This window comes from Besnoitia besnoiti, chromosome I, assembly GCF_002563875.1.
Source record: "Besnoitia besnoiti strain Bb-Ger1 chromosome I, whole genome shotgun sequence".
Taxonomy (NCBI): Eukaryota; Apicomplexa; class Conoidasida; order Eucoccidiorida; family Sarcocystidae; genus Besnoitia; species Besnoitia besnoiti.
In genome coordinates, this window is record NC_042356.1 from 4,141,949 (window position 1) to 4,159,356 (window position 17,408).

Here is a 17,408-nt window from a genome sequence, read left to right on the forward strand (position 1 = left end):
CACGTTGCCAGCATGCCAGAGCTCTGTCCTGCAATTTCACCTGGCCCTCTCTCAGCCAGTATCGCAAAGCAGGCCCGCGGCATGCACTTACGCTTTCTCTCGCATGTCCAGCGCCAACGAGGACTGTACGTTCCGCGTCCTCCGTCGTAGTTAATAATGTTGGCCACCTGATACTCCGGACTATTCCTACCCGTCAGAATCTCCTTGGCGATTGCCACAAAACAACACTTGAATAAATGTCGGTTGCGGGGACCGAAGTAGCGAATGCAAGGACATCGAGGGAAGCCCGCTGGGAAGCGTTAGTAAATCCCTGGGGGAACTCCACAGAAGAGGAGAAACCGACATGCCTTCGCGGACGCTCACATCCAGGGCCTCCTACAACGAACGCGTCAGAGGAGCAAGCTCCTCGCAGAAACACATATTCTTCTTTTTTTGATGTGGGGAAGTCGCCAGGACGATACGCTCACTGTCTTCGTCCGCGGCCGATGGAGTTGCTGGTAAGGCGAAATCATGTGCCAGGAACGCAGGAGCCTGGTTTGATTCTTTGTCTGTATGAAGACAACTCCGGGAGTTGTCGCAAAGTTTCTGCCACCCGATTTCTTTATCAATCTAGCACACGAGCATTCTACCCGCGGTGAACTGCCGCCCTGCCGGTAAGTAACAGAATATGAATAGCGGGAGGCGAGGACAACGGGCCGGAAATTCCATTGTTTTCTGTAACCCTTCGACGTCGTGTCAACTGCGCGTGCAGCCAGTAGATTACCATCCTCAGGGCCAGGACGGCGTATTGCAGAATCGTGCGTCTATTGGTGTGTCTTGAATTCAGAGAACGGGATGAAGTGTGCTGGTGAAGAGCAGTGCTAATACGTTTGTAATATGCAGGTGGTTAAGTCACGTGGACGGTCCCAGCGTTATTCCACTGCGTCTGGGGGGATTCATCTGCTCGCGATATACATGAGTATATATATATATATATATATATATATATTTACGTGAATATATATGTATATGCATATATATACTAGGCTGTCAATTTTTATTGTAGCATGCACGGAGACTACAAACCCTATAACCCAGAGTCGGCCTCTACGGCTGGTAATGCAACATACACTAACACAAATCACACTTTCACATGTCATCTGACAGTGGGCTCACGAACACTCAAGTTGACAGACGCGTGCAACGTGAAGAGCTTGTGCGTGAGCGATGAACTCGACTGCTGGCTCTTTGATGCAGCATCATGTGCTCCCCCCTCAGCAGGGCGAGGTACCCGCAGGGAAATCAATCGTGACGAACGCCTTGTGTCATAGCCTGCGAGGCACACACCGCTACTGTCGATGTAGTGAGCTTGCGATGCTAGACATACCTCAGAAGCCGTAGGAAACCCACTCCACTGCAGAAAACCATATATTTCATTCACTCACGGCGACGCACGAAGTGCCGAGAGACAGAGTACGCGAGGGAGTTCTTGACCGCCCCACGCGCTCTCATCACAGCACCGGAGACCAGTCCATACGCCACTAGAGCAGGATCTGTACAGCCAACAGGTGACCACGGCGCCGACCACGTACGCAGTAAGAAAGAAAATGAAGGCACTTTTTTTCAAACTAAGTGACCGCCTAATAAAGTCGTCCCGTCACCTCTATCAATGCGTCACGTCGCCGACAGAGTTTCCGAGACCCTTACCCTTAGACACTGTGCACGCTCTATTCACGGTTTAGTGAACAGTGATTCGCGCGGAAACACTATGCGTCAAAAAATGAGAACCGGCATTGCGCCGAACAAAAGAAGGTGTTTCACGTCATTTAAGTTACGGTGCTGCAGGGCGCTGCCACCACATTGTCCACAGAGCGGTTGCTGTATAAGCGCCAGCTGAGAACAGACTTCCTCATTGCCTTGGTCACATGGTGTTAAGCATCCGCCTTCATTCGACGTGATGCATGAAAAAATAGTACATTTCCTGAATCAGCCAGGCTCATGAATGCGGAAAAGAAATATCTTGCCGTATCTACCGGGGTGGCTTCTGACCCGCCTGCCCCAGAACCAGTTTTCTGTATAGAGTAAATAATCTTACTCCCGCATAATTGACCGATGAATCAAACAACCCACTAGCTACACTGGACCACCATCTTTCCGAAACTTTGTCTCTGCTCTACCCCCGTCCACACCTAATTCCCTCATGCATACGGTGAACATGCTACAGTAGTCCACCCGACCGCACACCTCTTTCTGCTGCACAACCACAAATCAACGCGCTCTTCGGCACACTCTAGTGTTTTCTATTGGCACACTGCTGCATCTACTGTACAACTCTGTATGATGCTCCACAACCCGGTTTCCGCCACAGTGCGGAGAGGGGAGCAGAAAAACCTATCGAAGGGTCGACACAATACGATGTTGCCACCAGCTGGGCCCTGCAAATCACACGCCTTGGTGGACACGTTGGCGGCGCTCCGTATGTTATGCTAGCTGGTACTAACTTGTCCAGCGCTACCATAACAGACGCAAAATGCAGGGACTAGTCCGGCGCCCTCTTCCCCCCCCCCCCCCCCCCCCCCCCCCCCCCCCCCCCCCCCCCCCCCCGTCTGTCTGAACCTTCGGAAAAAAGATGAGCTCCTTTCTGAAAATATTTCATTGTTCCCGGCATGTCGAAGCTTCGTGGTGCCACGCTGGTTGGCGCAGTACCACTTCCTGCAAACACAACCTGATAGCTCCCCCTGGTATACAAAGATCGCGCACCAGTTTTCCGCTACGTAATTGCATCGAACGGATCCTGTCAACCGGTTCGCGTATCAGGTTTGGGGGCAATGCCTCTAACCGGATCCTGATGACCCACAGACCCACTCCAGTGCACAGGCAGGCCTGGAAAAACCTGTGAGGTGGCGACTTCGAACACGCGACCATCCACAAAAACACTACCGCCAGTGGAGTACCTCCATCGTCCAGCCTCCGCAGAGTCAGAAACCACAAACACGGAAGTTACCCCTAATCTTGGTTCCCGCAGCAACTGCAGGTGCTCAATGCCCCTCGTGACAAGGCTGAGCGCCCATCGGGGACTGCGGCGATACCTGATCCATCATCTCCAAAATGATCTCCAACAAATGAATTTCTTGTGCGTTCTTTGCCAGCTCAGCACCGTGCTCTTGCATAACTGCCTCATTCAATCTCAGAATGAGTTCGGCTTGGCATATGGTATCATCGTTGTTCTTGATGGTTCTAGCATTCTGATCCAGCATATCTTTCATCTTCTTTACTGCATAGTCCCATACGCGAGCGGCGTCCTCTATCTTCTTGAGATCATCCTCGATAAGTCGGGATACATCGCGAAAAACACATGCAGCCTCTCCGACAAACCGAAGTGCTTCGCTTGCCTCTGCCATGTTGTCATTGATGCGTAGTTTGCTTGCTCGCGAACCCAGCCAGCATTCGCCGCTGATGGCAACTCTTGAATCTCCTTCCACATCAATGTCGCTTCAGCCTTATCGCGCTCCGTCGCCAAGCGTCCCTTGTGGTGCAGACAATTTCGCTGAGTGGCTGTTCCTCCAAGGAAAACTTTCGTATATGTTTCCCGTGCGAGTGCGCGGCTTCGACCAGGTGCTCCCCCTGCACGTGAGCTACTGTGATCAACTGTTTGGACCTCGTCAGCCGGGGTCCGCGGCAATAACCACTCACTCCACGTTATATTCAAATACGTTGCGTTCGACGCGGCCCCGATTCGCAATACGACTGCGGGACTCAGAGTGTCTACACATAGGTGCGCCTCCAGCCAACAGAAAGCAAGACGCGCAGCCACCCACCACACAAACGCTCCCGTGCGTCGACGTTCTCCGGCTGACGTATTAGACTGAAGGGAAAAATACTGCACACTTTGTGCCGCCTCGGAATGACAACAAAGGCGGCATACAACAGGCTATATCGCTGACGTTACTCCGTCTCAAACCAGACGACGCGTGCGAGTCTGGATGTGCGCCGAGCTACCGAATCTGGCCGTATATGACCGGGGTGAACGGCTAAGTCACACCACAGAAATGTCTTCACACATACGAATTTGAGAGACACGTCGTCGCGAACAAACAAATCTGCGCGGTCGCACACAGCGCAACACATGGGGAAGGTCGGTGCGGAAGAAGCCAGGCGACCTTGTTCTCCAGGCACGACCGCGAAAGGAAAAGCGCCACAAGTATACAAGAGGAAATTCTCCAACTTCTTCCTAGCAAAGCTGGCCACTCACATTTGACGGTAATACTGTAGCGACCGAGGTGTCATTCCTTCATTACATAGAGATGCAGTGTAGTGTTGCGCCCTACAGAATGACGACAAACGTGACCCTCCGACGGCTGGTGTCTCTCCCGCGACTCAAAACAACGGCGTCGCCAGGTAGTACGGTTCAGCACTGAATGGCTCAACTCCACAGCGGCACGTAGCTCGCGTCTCTATTGGGCTTGGGCGGCTACGGAACTCAACGTCGTCACGGTGACGCGCTATAGTCTCAGCGGCTGCAGATGCTAGCCAATAAACTTTCGCATCACGTTAGCGTCAGGGCCTTTGCTAAAAGTGCTTGACTAATGCAGCTTTCCATCCAGAACGTAGCACAATGTACCGAACGTCCGAAAGACGTTTAGAAATTGCTGCGGATTTTCACGCAGTGTGTCAGAACTGCCCGGATTGCCGGGGTGCAGTCACACTGCGGTAGTGTCGGAAGAGAAAACGGGTCACAGACCGACCATGCAGCCGTTTGTTTTCTGCATCCGGTTCTGGACGATAAGAACACTAGAGATCGTACAGAAGAGATTTGAGCTGTAAGTCGTTTGCTTGCGCCCGTAGTAACGCTGTGTTCTTAAGCTCCCTGTAGGGCGTGCCGCTATCGTGCGCATCACGTGGACGAGACAACCCGAGCTTCGGCTCAGGCTGGGGTGTTCGTGGATCAAAGTCGGGTTCCATCTGGCGCATGTGGATTCCTGATTCGCGAGAACCAATATGCGTGGTCGGAGTTTTTCGTATCGTGGCTCTGGGGGAGGTGCGGTGCTTTTAATGACACAACGTATGGAGGAACTAGTGTTGCCATTGCGTCCCCCCTGTCTCATCCCGTTTAAGGCCCACCCGTGACGAAAATGTTGAAGGAGGCAGCTCATGTGTTCTAGCAGTGTTTTAATCGAGGACGTTCCCTTCCCCACGATATGTTAGGCGGAACTGCAAATGAAATTTGTCTCTGTAAGGAGTGGAAATTGCCCACATAGGGTTGCAGGGTGCCCGTACTGCCTTGATTGTTCTGCGGTTCTGCGGTGGGGAGGAGGCCAAAAACTATGGCGAGACCAAACAGACGAAGGGCACACAGGATAAAACACTGCAGACCCTTCTATCCCACTTCCTATCGCACTTGCACAACTTGTTGCCGGCGGCTGCGGCTTGCGGCGTTCTCTATCGGCGGCAACGTGCCACGGGAAAAGCCACGTAGGGAAAATGCGGCAGCTACGCTGGCAATGGATGGCGTCGTGAGCTTGCTGGGAGGAGGCGACCGTACACAGGGGCAAAGAGGTATCAAAAACCACAGCTTGTGGGTAGGCGTCTGTCGTATATTAGGATACCCTTGTGCGAACGTGATTTGTTCGTTATTGTGTGCTAAGGGGAGGCCTGCATATCCCTCGGTGAAGGTATTGTCGTATATTGGGAGCTCGGCTGTGTTCCAAGTCCTCACCAACACCATCGTATCTGCCTGAAGTGGCACAGCGTTCGGCACGTCTCTTACGTCTTTTTCTGCCTCGCTGCAGCAACGTGAGTGCTCGAACACCGGAACTGCCATCTTGAGTAACGTGCATATTTTTGGTGCGTGCCAGAGGCTTGTGCACCTGGCCAATATTCACAGGCTGTTCTCCTTTTGAACGACGGGTCTCCTGTTGCATCCTGCGTATTTCGCCTTGTTTTCGTGTCACTAGGTCGCACGGTTGATGTGTCTAATAAGGTCTTGTCTGTCTTCACGGATGGGCGAGCGCGAATCAGATAATGGCGCCCAGTCGTCACCCACAGGGGAAACGTCTGCGGCGGCCCGTGAAGAGAAGTGTCGTGAGGAGTACCTGTTTTCTGGTCTCCAGCATAACGCCAAATTTCAAATCAACGAGCAACTATGCGTAAATCTATTCGAGCATTTTGTGGATTGGACGAATGTGCACTGCTTGAATGACAGCCACAAAGATCCCTTTCCGTCACGCGACTGGAGGGCTGGACGACCTCGGCAAGGCCAGAAATTCGTATCCAGCGCAAACGACGCTCAGCTAATCATTCATATTCCCTTTAGTCGAAAAGTGAAACTGATGGGTATAAGAGTTGGAGTCGAACCTGAGATGGTAAGGTTTCCTGCCCGTAGACTGCAGTGCCATGACGAGCTACGCAACTAGATTGATCATTGCCAGGCGGCCGCATGCCATTGTCGAATCTGCTCTGGCCACGGTGTACGGTTCGAGGTAGATTGCTGGTTAATGGCAATGCACTGCGTGATATCAATACTATGTAACATATCCCGCCATACACGGTTGCCTCAGACTGCACATTGTCTCTGGATTGCGACTGAAAAACAATTTGGTACAAAGACACTCCGGTACGTAATAGCAGATGTGTCAAAACGTAATGTACCGTTGTGTAGATGCGGCCCACACAGCTTCCTGAGTACGTTCATGCGCTTGTAAAGATGTGGATGGTACTAGCTTCCTCGACGATATAACCGCGAATGTGCAGGTTCGCACGGACGTTGTACAGCATACCACTGCTTGAAATATGAGGCACTGGCGTACCGGGCAGCGACCGAAAATATGCGGCAAACGAGACCGTACTCATCTGCTGAGAGATGGAGAAGTTCTCCACATATGCGGGTAGCCGTGTTTCACGAAACGTGTTAACGGTTCTAGTACGCCAAATCTCCTAGGCTGCCTATGAGCACGAAAGCGGGAGAGGGCCGGGGGGAGGGGGGGGGGGTGTTTCTCGTGAGAATACCACACGTCATCCAATACAGATTTCTGTTTGCATCGAAGGGGTCACGTCTCGATCGGCGAGAGGAAATCCTCTCTTCGTGTCTCCAGCAGGATGGCCCTGCTCCTTATCCATGCTAAACAATTCTGCCTTCCTTTGGAATGGTTTGCTGGGTCTCAGGTTCGGCACGGTCCCTCCACGATTCACGTGTACAAGGACTTGCCTACCTTAGATTTTACAGACGTCTCATTGCTAACCCCATTGCACACGTTGCACCTTACTCCTGATGACCTCTGTCCGCACCACGGCACGGCTACAAACTCCGGACCCGCAGACAACGCTGCGTCGGCGTCTGGCATATGCTCAGATATAACCTTGCTTGCAACGCCCGGACCTATTGCGTCGGCTAGAGCGTTAGCCTCAACAGCTGTCCCGCTGCCCGTACGTCTGTTTAGCACGACGAGCTCATTATGGCTGTTTATTGAAGACAATCAAGGCGGTGAACAAGTCACCATAATTTCTACCATGCAGGCTTGGGGTGTCCCTTTGCCAGGCATGGACCTAAAACACATACAACGCTGACACGCAAGGGACTGTTCTACAAACGGCAAGGATCACTAGGTCGGGAATGCAGCATACAGATATTTGTTGAAGTCATTCCTCTGACGCCGGGCCATTTTCCGCAGATACGCCCCGCGCCTTCCCTTCCACTCTTTTCGTCTCCTTGACGCTTCTTCCAGTCACGAATCGCATCGTATTATTTATTGCTGGAACGCTAGAGCATAGTTTTCGTTTCAGCTGGCGTCAGGCGACAGCGGATCTACCATGGACTTGAGAATCTGGACGACAGCGAGATTGGGAACCAGGTGTTTCCAGGAAATGACGACTTCCTCGGCGCTGGTTTGCCTTGCCGGAAGCAACTGTGCAGATTTCACAGTGGAAGGCAACACGGAGTTCCCTCTTGTTGCTGAATGAGCCAGAGCCATTTTTTCTCCGCAAACGCAGCTCGGCTTCAGAACTTTCAAAGCAGTGCTATTCGGCGTTGTAGATGGCGTTGTGGACGACCGTAACGCCAGACGACTTGCCAGTGAGAAGAGACTGTTGTTCTTTGCGTGAGTTTCTCGCCTTTGTCAGCATAAGACAGCCCTTCTCACCAAGGTCATCGTCATGCTTCCCAGATATCGTTCTCATCTGTCCCGAAGCAGCTTTCTGTGTCCAGCTACCTCAACCTCGCTAGAGTACGAAGAACTACTCTGGCCACAGTTTCGCTGCACCTTGCGAGACCCTGATACGCCCTACCTCTCGCGCTTCGGTCTCGCACGAGAAGGGGCTTTAGATTCGCAGGAGAAGACACACTCGAGGAAAAGCAGCACTAAAAAGGAGCAGGCCCTGCCTGTAGCGCCCCCTCGGTCCGAGCGGCAGAACTGAGCAAACAGCGTTGTAAGCGGTGTCTCGGCATCGCCAGAACAGGGGAGGTATGGCGGCAGTCACGCCAAGATTTCGTTTGAATGCCCTCTGAAATATGGATGCTGCCAATTTCCTCTCTTCCGCAACCCTCCCACCATAACTGCGAAGGTCCTGATTGCTAGATTGCCACCGAAAAGCGGATGAGAATCGTGGTCAGCGGGTATTTCTCCTTGCTCTCGCTGTTATCGACAAGCCGACGGAAACAGCGGATCGCAGCTGCCACTAATCTCCTGGCGCTTGGAGAAAAGCATCCGTATTCCCCGATGACATGCAGTGCGTTGTGCCCACGCACGAATACATCGACGAAAAAAAGAATCGTGCACTAGTGCGCTTTCACATGCACCACGGTAAAAAGTGACGTCACGTGCTCGAAAGTTCTATTCGTGAACTGAAACCAGCAAACACGGCCTGACGCATTCGTCTTGAGCCAGCGAGTCTGAAGTGTCGCACACGCCGCCTTCAGGGTAGCCGACGTGTCGCTTCGGTCGAGATACACTTTGGTGTTCCCCCAAAGACTTCGATGCACGTGCGCGAAAAAGCTGCGCTGAGACGAACACGAGTGAAAGAGCAGAGTTAGACGTCTGGAAGCGGCGCGCGGCGATCTGCAGCGTCGGTCTCCCCAGAAACTCCAGCAGTGCTGGCGGGCATCATGAACGTCTGCGGGCCTATTTCTTCTTCAGCCCTCCCCATCCCTTCGCCTGCGGGAATCAGCAACCACAAAATACCGGAAAGATCCATGATACAGAGACGGAACAGCAGGTGAGTCACAGGGGTCTCAGCCGGCAGCCGCAGCCGGATACGCGCACAGACCCGTCTGCAAGGCCCGCGCCCTCCCCAGGGGGCCGCCGCTCCGGGGCCCGGAGCTCCACCATATGAAACACGTTTTTTGACTCACCTCCAGGGCTTTGCGGCCCGCCTTCAATTGCTGCTCGCTGAGTCCTTCTTTGAAGTCGGGCTGGACGCCTCCGCCTGTTCCTCTGAAGGCGCCGAGTTCGCGAAGCAGCGCATACTTCGGGAGGGACTCGTGAAGTTTTGTTCCTGTCAAAACGCCGTACTCGATGACATACCTGCAAAGCAGCGACACAACACACGCCACGAGATGTACACCTACACGGACACAAATCCACACTCCTGAAATCCGCACATTGAGAATATGTGTGGATGTACGTATAAATGCATGTATGCATATATATATATATATATATATATATATATGGGTGGCAAACTCGCTTACCTCAACGCAATCAGGCTGTTGGGGTTTTCCTCATAGAGGCTCTCGTAGAACGCGCGTGTTCCCTCGCCCTGTGCAGCAGACGCGCACGCAACGCTTCCCCTTGCAACTGAGATGGCGCGCCCCACGAAAGCAGTCTCTGAAGCAACACTAAAGCAGATTTATATATATAGATGCATAAACATACGTCTATGGAGGGACGTATCCCGTCGAAATCACGAGAAGACGCGTGAGTCAACGGATCAGCGGACTACATTCGACCTTACATTCGGAGGCGTGATGTGTTTTTGGCCCTCCTTGAAGTACTTCCTGGCGTCGTTGGGAATATCCTCCTCCTCCTCGCCCTCTTCTTTCTTCTCCTTCTTCGCCCGGGCCCCGCCAGCGACCCCACCTTTGGCGGCGATCCGAGCGCGACCCTTGCCCGCAGGCGACTTCGAGGCTTTTCCCTTCGCCTTGGGGCGCGGCGCCACGGCGCCCTTCTTCGTCCCTGCCTTCTTCGCAGCCGTCTGCAGCACCGAGAGGCAACGCAACGCGAAACAGACTGCCGCTTCGCATCAAGCGGCAACGCACCCTATTCGCGCGAAGACAGGGAGCGCGGGCACTGCCACATGAACACTCTTCTTCGGTACGAAGGCGAACCAAGGCAGTGCGTGGCGAGCCGGCGGCAGACACGCCGAAAAGTGAAGGTTGCGCAGCGTCTTCCCTAGAAACCCGCTACCACACATACACGCAGCGACCCCCAGATTCCGGAGGTGGCGTACGTATGCACAAAATCCGCCGGCGGATACACGCACACGCGGGCACGCCTGATGTAGAGGTCTCCCTTGGGCATGCCTCGCTCTCGCGGCAGACGCGACCCCTGCCTTCGAACGCACACGGCGCTCCCCTCCAAGCCGATAAATCCTTCTCTTCTCGTCCGCTGCCTGAACTCAAGCACCGACCCTGCAGTGGCCAGACATTAAGTGAAAGCGCCTTACCGTTTTGGCTGCCTGGGTTCTCGGTTTCTTCTTCTTAGGGTTATCTTCGTGCTCACTGTCATCGTCCTCCTCGCTTTCCGACTCTTCTTCCGCCTCGGCCTTCTTCGACGTCCCCGCCCTCTTGGCCGCCGGCGCCCTCCTTCTCTTCAGCGGCATCGCATCTTCGGAGTCCTCGCCTTCACCCTTCTTCGGGCCATTCTTGGTCTTTGTCTTCTTCAAAGGTGCGTCAGAGTCGCTGCTGTCCCCCATTGTGCCTCACTCTCTCCTGGAGACACAAAGAACTTCTTTGGTATACGGGCCCCCTGGCCACACCGAAGGTACAACCGGAGGAATGGGAACAGAGGCGAGACGAAACAAAAGAGCGATGAGTCTAGTTGGGCCGGCAGTGTGGAGGGGGCGAAAGAAATCAACTACAGGCGTCGAACGTTGAAAACAGCCTGGGGCCGCTGTACAGCCGTGGTCGCCCTAAGAGGCCAGGACGGCAGATATGTCCCTTTGTGGCTCAGGGATACAGACAAGCAAAACTACGCAGCAAGCAGGCTTCACTGATTCGAGGGGTTCATGGACAAAGAAGATTGGATCTGAAGACTCAAAGGAGGCCGCCCGCGAGTCTGCGAGATGGACGAGGAAGCGGAAATGGTAAGCTATAGAGGGCGAGAGGAAAGGAACAAAACACATGAACGCAGACGGAGGACGAAAGAAAACAGAAATACTCCACAGAAAGGATGCGGAACACAGAAAACCAAACGGACGAAACGAAAACAACAGGGAGAAGGCAAGAAAGACGAGATCCCGAACACCACGAGACGACCACGTCTAATCCCAGGGCCAGAGAAGTGCGCCGACGAGTTCACTAAAGATGAGGAAAACGTGGCCCTCACTACCTTGTAAATAAGAGAAGGATCAATTCCACTGTCGGGGCAAGGAAGAAGAAAAAACACAAATAGCTGCGAAGTGCCCGTGCTGCCTGATCTGCATGTAGTTTTCTCTACATGGTTCTCTGTCGCCGTGTGCATGTGCGGTACATACACCTGCAACGCTGAGGAACAAGCTAACGCACGTGTATCGAGCGCCGATAAAGTGAATGAATTGCACGGTGGAAGGCGACGCCGCCTCGTGTGTTTTCTCTCGTGGGTTTCCTCTCTTGTTCAACTTAGTGTGCTGGCAAATCCTCAAGAGTTCATGGTCGACTCGAGGTTTTTCTTGCCGGGGGGTCAAGACCAAGCGGGGCTCTCCGTGCTGACGGGCACACCGGCCCCGGTCTTGTGTGGGAGTTAATCCTGTGTCCTCCGTCAGTTGCGTCCCATCTTCCCTCGATTGCTCATCCTTTCCGGTTGCAGTCGCTGTCTCGGTCTGCAATCCCTCTCCTTGTATGACTCCGTCCGCTGGCGGTTTCGTTGTGAGGCGTGGTGACCTTTGTCATCACTCGCGATGTGCTGTGTAGACTTGGCTACTCGGTTCCTCTGCTGTTCTTCATCGCTTTCTCACATCGCTTCGTTTCTCTGCTTCGTTGAGCCGATGCATTTTGCACCACTTCTGTATGGTCTCTTTCGTTCCGTACCTCTCGCTCATTACTACACACTGCCAAATATATACATATATATATGTCCGTTTACAACTATATATATATATATATATATATATATATATATATATATATATATATACGTTTTTGCATTTCTCAGCTGTTGTCTGTATTGTCCTGTTGCTTCTATATCTGCGTCCTTCTTTCCTGCCTATCTGGCCACAGCAGGGACCGGAAAGATCAGGGAAGAGCGGAGATAGCAACGGGGGAGAAGGACCAAGGAAGTGAGAGAAATGGAAGGGGAAGAAGAGAACGCCAGGCCGGAGGTTTGCCTCAACAGCTCGTCGGGGGTTCTGCCCAGGGAGGAAGCTCCCTCCTCTTTGAAAAGGCGAAGAGAAAGACAGATGGAGAACTGCGACGAGATGCCGCGAGCTTCTTCTCCAAGTGTGTCTCCGCGGTTGACGGCGGCCATGGTGGTCGCAGGCGAAGCGGGCGGCGCCTTGGCTGGACAACAGAAGCAGTCCGTACGCAAAAAGGCGAGGGATGAAATTCGTTTGCCTTCCTCTCCAACGTCTAGCACGCATGAGTGTCCGAGTTCGTCAGCTTCTTCCCCATACAGCTCTTCGCGTCCCTCCTTTCCCTCGTCTTCGTCAGTGTCTTCTTCCCCCTCTCCAAGTTGCACACCGTCTGGCACTCCCATTGAGGCGCCTACTCCGCCTTCGTCTCCGCATTGTCCGCCTTCGCAAGCCTGCGAGTCCTCTTTCTCTGCTTCCCCTTCTCATGCGGCGTCGTCGTCTGTTTTGGGAGCTCCTGAGGCATCCGCTGCGTCTCGTTCCTCAGGCCTTCCTCCGGATACAAGAGGGGAGAGGCGAGACGGCTGTTTACCAAGCGTAGCGCCAAAGACACGCCGATTTCGTGCTATGTTTTTTGACTTTGGTTTGGATCTGCTGCTCGACTCGGCGCTGAAAAGCCCAGCATCAAGCCAAGAGAATCAGAATCCAGACGAGCGGGGAGAGGGGCCCAGAGACTGCAGCCGCAGCTCTCGTTCGTCTCCTCTCGCGCTTTCCGCTGCGAGACGGGCTCCTGACGAGGGTTCCGCATGCAGGGAACATACTATTTTCGATGCTTCGCAGACCTCTTCTTTGCAGGAATCCCGTGACACCTCGTCGTCCGCGCAGTCCGCCTCTGCATCGCCGCGGCGGTCGGCCCTCAATGCCTCACAGTCGCTTCGGCTCATTCAGCACCAGCTCCCGCGGCTCCTGTCGAACATGCGAGCGCCAGACGACGAGGTGGAAAGAGCGGCGCTGCGCTTGCGAGAGAATGCGGACGAGAGTGAGGCCTGCCAGCTCCTCTCACGAGACAAAGTGCGGTGCGAGAAGACGGGACCGGCGCGTTCGACTCCCTTGTCGCGGTCCTTCGCTGGCGGCGCGCGAGGCGAGGCACCGCCGCGCGCAGAGGAGAATGGCAATGACAGCGGACTCGGTCAGTGGACAGGCGAAGAAAGGACGATGCAGACAACGGGGGCAGATGGAAACGGCGAACGAGGAGACGACGACACGAGTTCGTGCGCGCTGTCGAAATGGGGCATGCGAGAGGAGCGGGAAGGGTACAGTCAGATGAGCGCCAGTGGAGTCGAAGAGAGCGCGTCTCAAGTCAACTTTGAGGTCTTTTCCCAGTTACTCTCTTCGGTCAGTCAGCCCGTGACTGAGGGCCGGCTTGCAGAAGGAGCAGCAACGGATCACGACGCTGGATGACGAGATAGACGAACGGCGCCCGCCAGGGAGAGAGGGCTCACACAGAGGGAAACAAGAAGGAACTCGGGCGTGAGAGCGATCCTCCAGCAGCGCCTCTCTTTTCCGCATCAGCTCAAGAAAACGAACCCGAGCCTACACCGGAGTGGGGAGGGGGGGGGGGGGGTGAAACTCCTTCTTCACCTGGCGGCCTCTTCGGCGTCGGCAGGTTCGTCTCCATCTCCTTCGTCTTCCTCCCGTGGCTCCGGAGTGCCAGCCGCCTTCCGGCTCTCTGCGGAACACTTGGCTCAATGGAAGACACGAGAGAATACGAAACACTACGCCATTCAGTGCCCGAATATAAGCCGCGAAATATGCGGCTTCAGACTCGCATCCGCGTTGTGCGGAGCAGGTACCGTGCGGCAGAAGGAAGAACAGTGACATCGATGTCCGGAAGCAACCAGAAGGAACGAGGGCTACCATGCAGGAATCCCAGCAGGAGAGAGACGCGAGCGGACGCTCCAGACGGGACGACAGAGCAGAGCCACAGTCATAAATGAGCGGTGCCGAGACGGCGTAGGAGGTGTACGGCAGAAAGGATCGCGCGCATGTATAGAACTGAATGCACAGAAGAGTCAGCTGACGCTCAAAGAGAACGTTCGGTTTTCTTGCGGATGATATCCGCGATACGTTTCTTGTCGACTCTCTCTCTGAGCGCAGTGCTCTTGTCTGCATGACGACGGCGAGCTAACACCATGATGAGCTGCTAGAGAGGCGTGAAAGCGGTGACTGTAGAGGAAGTAGGATATATCTTGAGGCTGACGAGAGGTGTTACCTGCGTGTGGAATGGAGGGAGCAGGGACTGGTTCGCGTTTGTACAGGGAAGTTGTTTTGTTCGTTTTGGGGGGAGCCACTGACCCTCTGGATACCTTTCTGTCGCGCGTGGACTCAGGCGCGTGGCACCAGTCGCGCGGCTGCGTGAATCGTCGGTGATGTTTGCTTTTGCTGTTTGCTACGCGAACACTTGAGAGCAGATGAGAGGACGCTAGACAAAAGGAGCCTCTACAGGCTCGGTAACTGAATAAGTTGCGTACCTCAAATAGCGTGGTGTGACGTGGAGTCTGGCGAGTAGCGTGCGCTGATTCGAGGTTTTTGAGTAGGAATTTCACGCATAGCAGTAGTCCCCGGCACCCACTCCGATATATTTCCTCTTCACGAAATTCAGGTCCAGGCACGATTCACTGGTCAAACGGATCGAGCAAGCCACGTCCGAACGATTTTCAGTCTCGTACAGTAGCTATTGACCCTGTACACAACACGTGACTTCCGCGACCACCGGGCATCGTTGAGCAAGCGAGCCTGGCTTCGCCAGACAGACGAGCAATACGCCAGTAGACAAAGCCTCGGATTGCTGTTGCGCGCGGGAAATTGAGGCAGACCGGCTGGACGTACGAGTCTTTCAGAACAGATTCTCTTGCGCGTAGTCTTCGGACGCGGCTTTCATTCAGCACCGCACCGTCGAGCGTGTGGCGTGCGTTCAGCTGCACGTTTCCCGCGCGACTTGCTCACCGAGTATTTCCACAAAAACATCAAGCACGTCCATGAGAGAAGCAGAGGCTTCCTTCTCATTCATCGCTGAAGTGGATTGCTCCTCCGCCGTTCGTTTCAAAGCAGTATCGACAGCCTGTTCTAGAACCCGCTTGTCGGCATATGTAGCACTGACAGACTTTTGAACAAGACTGAGAAGGTCATCGCGAGTTCTGCGAATGAGAAAGGCTTCATCCAGCACCCCCAGCTCCTCAAAGGGTCCCGGGGCTAGGAGCTGTCCAACGGAGGGTTCATCGTTGTAGTTGACACGATCATCGATGCGTCTTTTCTTCGGCGCCGCAATGTCTGTGCGGCAACTGGGGACGCCAAGTCTCCGGTCTTCTTGCGCTCGGCGCGCTGGATTTGAGAGGAAACGCTGAAATGCCGCGGTGTGACCTGATACGGCATCGGCTGGATCGTCTTCTGAACGGATGCCGCGTGCCAGCGTCCGGAGGGCAACCGGTTTGCCTAGATCGACGTCGGGCAGCTGCTCGGCTACAGAGTAAAACCCCTTCAAGCAGTTTTCAGCGCTTGCGAAATCGTGACGCGTTGCTGCTCCGAAGCTGAAGCCCGAAGAAACGTTCGGCGGCCCGGCTACAGAGCAAGTTGTCCTGCCAACTTCTGGGTGGCAAATTCGGCGATAGTCTTTTACCGTTTGGGGCACATCCACGTCCATTGTTTCGAGGTCGTTGTCTCCAGACAAGCATTTTCCTGCCCCATTGGCTTCCCGCTCGTAGCGTTTTCCAAAACGATACTCATGCAGGTTGATATGGTTCACGACATAGCGGCGATCGATAGGTTGCCCCGGTGCATAATCGTGGTGCGTCTTCTGGTAGAGTTTCAGATCGTCTTCCGAGTTCGACGGGCCGTTCTCAGGGAAGATGAGATTCTTAGCAGCGTTCGTCTCATCCGTAGTTTGTTTTATCCCGAACCGGAAGTTAGGCGCGTGTGTGGCGTCTGACAGTTGGAGCCCACGAATACAGCTGCGTCCGAGGGGCTTACTGAATGTGCTCTTATACACCTTCTCACTGCGCTCTAATAAGAACCTCCCGCGTGCGCTCTCAGGCACCTGGTTTGATAGTAGGCTTTTAACTGAAGTTTCCCTGTCAGCCTGACTTCGCACAGCATCACTTGCCGAAGGTGGACGCGTTGGCCACGGAGGTCTAACCCTGTGGCTTTTACAGAAGGCATCACATACGAGTTTTTGCGCTTCCGAGTCTGGCTCAATACAGTCTCGTGCCTGGCAGTTATCGTGTGCACAAGCTAAGCCAGCTGGGCGAATTAAAGGGAACAGATCAGCCGTTCTCCGCACATCTCTGCGGCCAGCTCGTGATTCCGTGGTCCCTGGACGAGGTGACTCGCGTGCGCTGTCCTTCATATCTTTAAAGAAGAGGCAGACGGGCAGTTAGTGACGCGGATGCGGAAGGCACAGGACAGTAAAGAACTGAGGCTGAAAGCCTGAGAGACGGCTTACCAAAGCGTGGACACGTCTCAAGAAGTGGCGATGCGCCCGCGGCTCCTCCCCTTCTTCGGGAACGACGGAAACCGCGAACCTACAAGCTCTGCGAGCGCGTGTGGAGGCAGCCGAAGCTTTGGCGCTGCACGGTTGGTTCACACGCTACATTTGCACTGCGAAGCCCCAAGGATTGCGATATACATCAAGAGAGACTAGCGCTTCTGCCTATTATGCAAGTTTCGTTCTGTGTTGGCGACAAGAGGCGTCCACTAGCCAGCTAAGGCACCCCGCACTTCTGATGAAAAAAACGGGACTGTCGGTGGGGCTGTCTTGCACGTATCGGTGTTAGTTTTCTTTTTCATCCGGATTCTCCTAGTAAGCGAAAAACAATAAGCGTGGGAGATGAACAAGCCTCTCTGTCGGCTCATCGGACGCCCATCGCAGCGATCGGTAGCGACCCTGAAGTCTGATCTTC

At 54.2% G+C, this 17,408-nt stretch overlaps 5 protein-coding genes across 5 annotated transcripts; 2 read left to right on the plus strand and 3 right to left on the minus strand.

The window, feature by feature from the left end:
- Positions 1–3,017: 3,017 nt before the first annotated feature.
- Positions 3,018–3,752, minus strand: BESB_005990 (uncharacterized protein; the record flags this gene model as incomplete). The annotated part of the gene is made up of 2 exons (XM_029359354.1): positions 3,018–3,432; positions 3,673–3,752. 2 exons carry the CDS (start codon positions 3,750–3,752, stop codon positions 3,018–3,020), a joined length of 495 nt encoding a protein of 164 aa, XP_029222267.1.
- Positions 3,753–5,978: 2,226 nt separating this feature from the next.
- BESB_006000 (uncharacterized protein) lies at positions 5,979–7,542 on the plus strand (the record flags this gene model as incomplete). Its single annotated transcript, XM_029359355.1, has 2 exons — positions 5,979–6,341; positions 7,141–7,542. The coding sequence occupies 2 exons, from the start codon at positions 5,979–5,981 to the stop codon at positions 7,540–7,542; spliced, it is 765 nt and encodes a 254-aa protein (XP_029222268.1).
- Positions 7,543–9,092: 1,550 nt separating this feature from the next.
- BESB_006010 (putative high mobility group protein b1) lies at positions 9,093–10,884 on the minus strand (the record flags this gene model as incomplete). The annotated part of the gene is made up of 5 exons (XM_029359356.1): positions 9,093–9,125; positions 9,323–9,494; positions 9,662–9,729; positions 9,925–10,164; positions 10,636–10,884. 5 exons carry the CDS (start codon positions 10,882–10,884, stop codon positions 9,093–9,095), a joined length of 762 nt encoding a protein of 253 aa, XP_029222269.1.
- Positions 10,885–12,453: 1,569 nt separating this feature from the next.
- BESB_006020 (uncharacterized protein) lies at positions 12,454–13,914 on the plus strand (the record flags this gene model as incomplete). The annotated part of the gene is made up of 1 exon (XM_029359357.1): positions 12,454–13,914. One exon carries the CDS (start codon positions 12,454–12,456, stop codon positions 13,912–13,914), a length of 1,461 nt encoding a protein of 486 aa, XP_029222270.1.
- A 1,513-nt stretch (positions 13,915–15,427) lies between these two features.
- Positions 15,428–16,153, minus strand: BESB_006030 (uncharacterized protein; the record flags this gene model as incomplete). The annotated part of the gene is made up of 1 exon (XM_029359358.1): positions 15,428–16,153. The coding sequence occupies one exon, from the start codon at positions 16,151–16,153 to the stop codon at positions 15,428–15,430; it is 726 nt and encodes a 241-aa protein (XP_029222271.1).
- Between the last annotated feature and the right edge of the window lie 1,255 nt (positions 16,154–17,408).